The 9,119-nt window shown below is 50.9% G+C and overlaps 1 protein-coding gene across 4 annotated transcripts; it reads left to right on the forward strand.

Moving 5' to 3' along the window:
* Positions 1-615: 615 nt before the first annotated feature.
* LOC118934759 (transcription factor CP2-like protein 1) lies at positions 616-9,119 on the forward strand. 4 transcript variants are annotated; one of them, XM_057501442.1, is made up of 15 exons: positions 616-775; positions 1,266-1,417; positions 1,557-1,630; positions 2,374-2,479; positions 2,587-2,693; positions 4,746-4,898; positions 5,070-5,180; positions 5,651-5,748; positions 5,877-5,931; positions 6,209-6,302; positions 6,675-6,858; positions 7,217-7,299; positions 7,810-7,955; positions 8,078-8,129; positions 8,744-9,119. In XM_057501442.1, exons 1-15 carry the CDS (start codon positions 693-695, stop codon positions 8,779-8,781), a joined length of 1,536 nt encoding a protein of 511 aa, XP_057357425.1. In that variant the 5' UTR covers positions 616-692; the 3' UTR covers positions 8,782-9,119. The 4 variants fall into 4 exon arrangements, with proteins under 4 accessions (XP_057357425.1, XP_036786429.2, XP_057357427.1 ...); XM_036930534.2 differs by having other exon boundaries at positions 6,675-6,765; XM_057501443.1 differs by having other exon boundaries at positions 635-775; positions 1,297-1,417.

The following is a 9,119-nucleotide window of genomic DNA, read 5'->3' on the forward strand; positions in this document are numbered from 1 at the left end:
CACTACGGGGCACACCCCCGCCCTCCCCAAGGACAGGCTCTCCCTCCCACACCAACCCCAGAGTTGTTTCCACAGCAAGCTGGACTATGTTCTGTAAACTCCAGTTCTCTAGCAGGCAGCCCCAGTGAAAGGACAGGCGTCCTGCCGTCATTGCACCTGTGTATGTTGGGGGGGTGAGCTGTGGGGTAGGGGGGCCCAGTGGGGAGCAAAGGCCCTTTGTGGGTCCATGTGATGCTATGTGTCTGCTTGCCCTGTCCCCTGGTGCGGTCAGCCTCCTCCCATGGGGTCACATAAGGGGTCCAGGCCCATGGGTCTCCAGGACTCTACATGGCTTATGGACCTGAGGTCAGTCTTGAAGCCTGAGGGTGCCCCTCACCATCTCTGGGCCTTTTGGGGAATGGTGGAAGGTGGCTGTCCATCCCTGTGGTTTGTTTTGCTGCACAACTATCTCCCCTTCAAGTTGATGATTGGTGGGGAACCCAGGAACACTATTTCTTGATTTCCCCCCAGTTTGGGCTTCCTGATAGATCTCAAGTTTCCTAGAGCCCTGGGTACTCAGCCAATAAGAGGCCCTAGGCCTTGCCCCCCTTTTATGTGTATAAAAGCTGAGGCCCCAAGTGGATGGCCCAGTGGGTCCAGTTCAAGCCAGTGAGGAGCTCTCTGTGTGTGGCTGGCCCCACCCCCTTTCCAAGATGCTGTTTTGGCACAACCAGCCAGAGCACCTGTGGCCCAGTCCTGGGGAACTGTACCCTGGACTTCCAAACAGCTTGTTCAGGTAAGGGCCAGATCTCCTTTCCCTGGCTCCCAAGGGGGACCCTGGCCCCGGGCAGCAGCTGATATGGTGAGGGCATCTGTTTCAGGGATAGGCTTCCTGCTGTTGGGCTCCTTTAGGGGTAGGAAACTGGTCAAATGCACCTGGAATCTAGTGGGTCTTGGAACATCTCAAAACACCCTGACCACTCACGCAGACACTATTTTGGGGCACTTACTTGGTTTCAGGCAAGCCCTGAAGTTGCAAACAAGTAATTGATGGCAGATATTTGTAGATGTTTGGTAGTATCTGAGATCTGCACCTGAAGGGAGGTCTCCCAGAGGCCAGAGGAGCTGAAAGGGGGCCCCTTAGGCCCTGGCTGCTGCTGGGGTGCCTGCTATAGGAAACTGCAGGCTGCCTGGATGGAGGATATAGCAGAAAGAGCCAAAGCCCCCTGGCGGGGGGTGGGGGTGAGGGCAGGGCAGAAAGCCAGCAGTGCCGCCTTCCCTGGCAGGGAGTCCCTGCCCTTGCCCTACCTGAAGCAGGAGGAGCTGCCCCACATCCCCAGTGCAGAGCCTCCTTGCTCCACATTCCAGTATGTGCTCTGTGCAGCCACCTCGCCGGCTGTGAGGCAGCAGGAGGAGACCCTCACCTACCTGAACCAGGGTATGCAGACCTGGGGGAGAAAGGGCTTAGCTTAAGTGGGGCAGCAGCTCTGGGGACTGGGCCTAGGGTGGCATGGGGGTGGCAGGCACTGTATCTGCCCCTCATAGAGGGGCTCACACATCCCCCTAATTTCTCCCAGGCCAGTCTTATGAAGTGCGGATGCTCTGCAACCTCAAGTTAGCAGATGCCACCCAGTGGGCCCGGCTGTTGAAGGTAAGTGCATCCCCTCCCAGAAGTGGCAAAGGCCAGATATGACTGTCCCTCTGGGCCAGAAGCCAAAGTCATGGCTGTGATGTCATTGTTAAATAGAAGCCTCTTCAGTCTACCTTTTAATCTGACCTTCACAGCAGCTCAGTGGGAGCAGGAATTGTTGAGGAAGCAGGCACAGAGAGGTTAAGTATTTTCTCAAGGACACAGAGTCAGTAAGTAGCAGAATCAGGATTTAGAAATACATTTACATAGCATTATTCACACGCATGATTCCTTCTCTCAAAAAAATTATTTAGCTCCCATTCATTGCCAGAAACTGTTCTATGTGCGAGGGATTCAGCAGTAAAGAGAGAGATATAGTTCCCTTCCTCAGGGGGCTTGAATTCTACGGGGTGAGACAAAATTGTAACCACACAAATTATATGCAATTACAAATTGCAAATTGATAACTGCTGCAAAGAAAAGAAACAGAGTGATTAACAGTGGGAAGGGATTAACTTCCCCATTTTACAGATGAGGCAACTGAGGCTCGGGGTCTCTAGGTTACTTTCCCAGTTTCACAGCTTGTGAGTGGTGGTGGACGTCTGGCACAGATATAGTATTCTAAGTGCTTATGCCCCCTGGGGGTGGGGGGCAAGTAGAGGGGTGGAGAAGGTGGGGTGGTCGGCCTACCGCAGGTGTGGGTACTGGCTCCTAAGTGCCCAGGCACCCCCTGCCCTGCGAGCTGCTCTTCCCTGCGCCCACAGAGTGTGGTGCGTGTGGTGTTCCATGATCGGCGCCTGCAGTACACGGAGCAGCAGCAGCTGGACGGGTGGCGGTGGAGCCGGCCAGGGGACCGCATCCTGGACATTGGTGAGTGGGGAGCAGCCAGGGACCTCTGGGGCTGCTTTCTGGCTTGGACGCCCTTGTGGATGGGGAGGGCTGAGCCCTGCTCCCTGCTTGCCACCCCATGTCTGTAGATGTGCCACTGTCTGTAGGGGTGATAGAGCCCCAGGTGCTGCCCTCCCAGCTCAACACGGTGGAGTTTCACTGGGACCCAAGCAAGAGGACCTCCGTCTTCCTGCAGGTGAGTCTGAAGCTGGCACTGGGAGGAGGCTGGAGGTCTAGGGGGGGTCAGGGTGGGGGGCTGCAGCAGCCGCCTGGAGCAGGAAAGGAAGGTAAGTCTGGGTAAGGGTGAGGAGACAATGAGAATGACTCACTTCCAGAAAGCACCTTGAGAAAAGATGGATAAATGTTTTGAATCTCACCATAGGGAAGGACTTATTAAATGTTAAAGCAATGGAAGAAACTACAAAACTCAGGGCAGAACCTTGCTTCATAAAAATTATAAAAAATACATAGGCAAAGTTAAAAGGAGGCATCAAAAGGGAAAATTGCCTCATATGACATATTATGTGTTAATATATAGAAAGTTCTCATATATCAATAAGAAAAAATAGATGAAAGTTCAATAGAAAAATAGGCAAAGGATATAAACAATTTCTGTAAGAAGTACAAATTGCAAAAAAACATAGTTCAACCTCATAAACTGCTGATTAAATTAAAACTATATATATTTATATCCCCTTATTATAGGTATATAAACCCTTGAATTATATATATATAATATATAATATGGCCAAGTCTTTAAAAAAAAACGATGATTGGGAAGGTTTGGGAAAATAAACACCCTCATATCCTAAGAATGCAAATACCATTCTGTAGGTAGGGTGTCATTTGGGCAAAATTTATTAAATTTAACGTTCATACTTTTACCCAATAGTACCATATCACAAAATTTAAACAATAGCAATACTCAGTAAGTACACAAAGATACATTTACCAGCTCTTCATGGTAGCACTGTTTTTCACATTAAAGGATTTTAAACAATCAAAATGCCCACTGGAAGAGAATTGACTTGTAAATAAGTTTTGGTACAGATTTACAGTGGAAATCATGTAGCCATTAAAATGATGCCTCTGAGAAATATTTAAATGACAAGAGAAACTGCTTTCCTATGAGATAAGCAGAGTACAAACTGGTATTTAAAAGTTCCATTTCTATTCTGTAAAAATAAGCATGTGTGTATACACGTTTTTTTTCTTGCCCAGAGAAATGATAGGAAGAAACAATGCTTGAATGTAAACATCCCTGACAGGTGGTATGGTTGGCAGGTGCCTGTATTCTTTAAACTTTTTCAGTGTTATTCACATTTCCTATGTTGAACAGATTCCCCTTTATAATCAAGCCATGTTGTCAGAGGTTGCCTGTAAGCCCTTTTTTGGATGGCCCATCATGGTCTAATAAGCACCTGGACTAGGAGTCAGGCAGATGGAGCACGATTTTCGTTCCACACTTCCTAGCACATTGACCTTGCCCAGGTCTCATACTCTCTGTGAGCCTTCATTTACCTATAAAGTTGTTACACTTTAACTATTCTTCTCAGGGTTGTGGGAGGGCTGCTGGGGGCAGCAGGTGTGAACAGAGGTGAAGACCCTGCTGCCCTTGGAATCCTGGTGCTGGTCAGAACACAGAGGCTGCAGGCCATGGGAGGTGCAGGCCAGGAAGACTTCCTAGAGTAGACTGTTAGATTTAGCAAATAAAATATAGTTAAATTTGAATTATAGGTAAAGAGTTTTTTTTGTATAAATGTCTCATGCAATACTTGGGACATCCTTAAACTAAAAAATTATTTGTTATTTATCTGAAATTCAAATTTAACTGGCATTCTGTTTTGAAATGGGATGTTGTGGCTCAGATGTGAGCAGGAAGAGCTTTCCAGGTAGAAGATTCTAGGGAGAAATAGTAGGTGTGCTGGGGGTCATGGTTAGGCTGACTAGTGGGTCAGCAGGGTTCACTGATGGGTGGGAGAAAACAGCCATACACAAAAGCTGGACTTGACTCTGACGCCAGGGTCAGGAACTTTGCTTCTCATCCCACAACCATAGCCCCTGAAGGGTTTGAACATTGGAAAGAACCTAAAAAACTTACATTTTAAGAAAAGACACTGGTTGGGGATGGAAAGTTGCTGTGTAAGTGGCTGACAGGGGACTGGCAGGTCACAGGTTTTAGATGGAACCTCTTGCATGTGGGTGGGACCTGGAGCCATCTGGCTTTCTCTTTGCTTCTCCACCTCAGGTTCACTGCATCAGCACTGAGTTCACGCCTCGGAAAAAGGGTGGTGAGAAAGGTGTCCCCTTCCGCCTCCAGATCGACACTTTCAAGCTCAGTGACAAAGAGCTTCCACCTGAGCACCTGCATTCGGCTGGCTGTCTCATCAAGGTGTTCAAGGTGCAGAGACCCCTTTCCTCTCCCTATCAGGGCCACCTTGCTGGCTGTGTGGATTCTGGCCCTGCTCTGCTGCAGATCCACCTCTGGGTGGGTGGGGGGCTGGATCTCTTTCTTAGAGCCCCTTCTGTAATGAGAGGGGGTCTGTGAGGTTTCCTTGTCACCCTCCTGTAGCCCAAAGGAGCTGACCGGAAGCTGAAAACTGACCGGGAGAAGATTGAGAAACAGCCCCTGCATGAGAGAGACAAGTATCAGACTGCCTGTGAGAGCACAGTCTTTGTGGAGGTGTGTGTTGGGGCGGCAGGGGTTTGGAGAAAAGATCCTCAGTGGACACATGGGGAAACTGAGGCCTCAAGGGCTGCCACTGCTCCAGGATCCTCACAGCACCCCCAGCAATTCCACCCGTTTCCTGCAAGGATGAACTGTGCTGTGTGTAGCTTGAGACTTCCAGGACCTGACCCCTTCCAGGCTGTTTCTCCTGTGCCCTGCATGGCCCCACCTCACTTCTGCTCCTTTAGCCTGGAGCAGCTCCTTTCTGCCAGCTCCTCCAGGAAGCCTCCCCAGCTACCCCAGCCCCACCTGCAAGCTCCTTTACTTTTTTCCTTTGTGCAGGAACTTTGCTTGTCCGGGGCTCCTAGGACAGGGGCCAAATCTGGCCCAAGGCAGACCCCTTGTCAGCTCTTAACAGAGATTGGGGAGTGAACAGCCACCACTGCCCTGGAAATGTTCAGGCTGATCTTGCTGTTTGCCCACAGTGTTCACCATGGCCAGAGCTCAGTGCAGGGCCCCACCAGCCTCTCAGTCCTCTCACTCTGACGTCCCCACACTCCTGCAAGCTCCTGTCCCCAGAGAGGTGAGGTTCCTTTCAGCCCTTGCCTCCTGGGGATACGCACATGACAGGGCACACTCTGCATGCCAGGGCAGGCCTGGGGAAGGCTGGCTGCACTGCTTTGCAGAGCCCCTGACCCTGCTCCCCGACAGGCTCTGCTCCTCACCACCATTCACCCTGGACACCTTGGGGGGCAGCCCAACTGAGGTGAGTCTTCCCTTTCCAATCCCCCAACCACTGTCCCAAAGCCTCAGTGCTTCGTCTCATTCTTCAGAATAGGGTGGCCCTGACCCCTGGTGGACAGATGTGGTATGGTTACAGATTACAAAACTTCCAAAATAAAGGCTGGGCACTTCCCACCGGAAGGAGTCGCCGCCCCTCTTCAGACTTGGGGCCCCCAAAAGCAGGGACTGTGCTTCCCCTCCCCCTTGTCCTCAGGCTGCAGATCCATGGTGTTACCTGGACCTCCTGCTTTTTGTCTCAGGATCTGAACCCTGGAGCCTCCATCCTAGAGACGCAGCAGTGGTTGCACGGGCACCGGTTCTCCAGCTACTGCAGGATGCTGGCCAATTTCACTGGTGAGACTGGGGTTTGGTGGGGACCAGACCTGTACGGTATCAGGGGCAGGACACGCAGGCAGGAAGCCTGTCTCTGTCCCGGCTTGCTACGTGCCTTTCAACTACCTTTTATTTAGACCTAATTGTTGCCAGGCATGCTTGCTAGGCTCTCTTCTCTATATAATTATATACTACCCCTTGAGAACAGGGTTCAGAATGGTTGGATAACTTGCCCAAGGACACACAGCAAATGGCAGAGCTGGGATTCGAAGCTGGGTCTGAATCCCATATCTGGATATACCAGAACTATTTGTAGACTAATGTTGGACTGTATCCCTTGCCGCCCTTGATCCCAGGCCTTTTCCCCAAGTCTGGCTCTGTCTGACCCTGCAGGCACTGATCTGCTGAAGCTTACCCGCCAGGACCTCATCCAGATCTGCGGGGCTGCTGACGGGATCCGCCTTTTCAATACTCTTAGAGACAGGTGCTGGGCACTGCCAACCAGGGTTCCTTTCCCACTAGTGGCACTTAGCAACTCAATTAACTGCCACATTTCATGGAATGTTCAAGCCAGAAGGTACTTCAGAGACCACTTAGTCCCACTCCCTCTTTTTATAGAGGAAGAAATCTAGGCCCAGTGACAGTGACCTGAGGTCAGAGCTCAGCTGGTAGGGCTCGGCTACAAAGTTAGACTCCTGGGACCTCCTTCTTCTGTGGCCATTCCATCTACAGCACTCAGTCTCTGGGGACAGAGATGGACTTTTCTCATCTTCTCCCCGCCAGCATCTAGCCTTCATTAAATGCCTAACAAATGCTTGGTGACCTGTTTCCTTGAGACCTGGGAGGTGGGGTCTCTCCCAGGGATGGGGGCTTAAAGTGAGAGCTGTTAGTTCAGTTACAAAGGGCTGATACTAAAGACTGTTTTCCTGGCCCAGGCCCATCCGTCACCGGCTGACATTGTATGTGGCTCAGGAGGCCCCCAGGAAAGAGAATGAGGTTCCTAAGAACCCTGACTCAGGTGAGGTTCTGGCCTCTCTCCAGAGGACAAGAAATTCAGGTGTGGCTATACGAAACCTCTTCTGGCCTGGGGAGGTGGTGCTCCTCCATCCCCAGGACTCAGGATGTTCTCCCCAACAATCCTGTCTTCCATGACCAGAGTAGTCCTCTCCTTTTAGGGTATCTCCCTGGGAATATTCCTCTATATTCCACTACTTAACCCCACCTGATTTTGTCATTCTATTCGTATGTAGGGTTAGAACATAGAACTTGATAATCTTGTTATTGTACTTGGGTTCAATCATTCTTATGTAGGCATCTCAGCTCCTCTGAACTGAGGGCTCCCCTCAGTTTGGCCTCCTCAAAGGTGAGGACTAAGTGGATTTATAAGCCTTTTCCCTCATTTACTTTTTCCCACTGCAGCCCCTCCCCCTGAGGCTTTCACCTTGCTCTCTCCTTTCTCCTGGTATCTGGGGCTCCTTCTGGGCACCCTCTCCCAAATAACCTCTGCCCGTGTTGCCCACACTCCCAGGCTTTTATCAAGAGATCTCTCTGGATGAACTCAGTGCTGTTGAGCTGATGGAGAAACTGGCTGAGCTCTTGGCCCTCCCAGCCAATCAGATCCACCGCCTCTTCCACCAGGGTCCTGGGGGCATCCTCATTCTCCTCAGCGACCAGGTAAGTGGTTCCCTGCAAAGGCCTTGATCCCTTCCACCTCAGGCTGTTTCCCTGTCCCTACCCTGGCTTATGCTGTTTGGCCCTAAAATGGAATTGTCTCAGAGGCCCCTTTTCCCTTGCAGGTGGTTCGGAATCTTAAGGATGAATCATATTTTGTGGCTGTGGTGAAGAAAGGTAGGGGTTTTAGAGGGAAAGGAGTATGTCTGGCAGGCCCCAGAAAGGGTAAGACTGTTTATAGGGTCTCCTAAATGAAAGTAAACGGTTCCTTGAGGGTATGTGGGGAGGGGCAAGGGGCTGTGCTGTGTCCCATCAACTGGCAAACATCTGTTGAATGCCAGCTTTGTGTCAAAGGACAGAGATTCATACAGCTAAAAGACAGCTATTTATTGCTCAGGAAAAATGTGACTGAATAAATGCATTCTCCGATGGGAAAAAATGCCCCCGTTTTGTGTGTCATGGACTTTGTATTAGAGGGGGCCTACCTCTGTCTGGCCTACCCTCACCCAACAATCATACAAGGCAGAAAGGCAGGTGCCTGCTGGACACCACCTGGGGCAGAGCACTTTTGATTCATTGGCTTGTGGCTCTGGTTGCTCAGATGCTGCTGTCTCTCCCTCCTGCTGGGCTGCAGTATGCAGGGAGACTTCCTAAACAGGTGGACTCGGGTGGGGTTGTAAGAATACCTGCATCTGGCAGATGCATCCAGGGGTGCTTGGTGGTTTGGGAGCAGTGCAGGTGGTGGCCAGGGGCCTGCCTCCTCCCCATGATGCTCTCTTTACTGTTTCCAGTGCAGAATCCAGACGGCTACTACCTAGTTCTGACCTAGGCACAGGGGTGCCCCCATTACAAGTGGTGGAGACTGGTGCCAGCCAGGTTCTCTGGGGCCGTGTTCACCAGCCTTGTTAATATCCTGGCTGCTTCATCAGGCTGCAGAAGAGCCACACCTCATGTGTCCTACCCCTGGAGAGGATACAAGCAGCCCCCAGGATCACATTTCTGCACAGCAGCAACAGTCGTTGGAACCTGGGGCACAGACTCCCTGAGTTGAGCTGGCCAAGCCTGTGGGACAAAACACCTCGCAATAGGTTAAGGAGCTTTTGCCCCAAGGTGTCCTGCTGAATGAATTACCTTTTTGAAATTAATAAAAAGTAACTTAGAAAGGTG

Source organism: Manis pentadactyla, chromosome 4 (assembly GCF_030020395.1).
Source record: "Manis pentadactyla isolate mManPen7 chromosome 4, mManPen7.hap1, whole genome shotgun sequence".
Lineage (NCBI taxonomy): Eukaryota > Metazoa > Chordata > Mammalia > Pholidota > Manidae > Manis > Manis pentadactyla.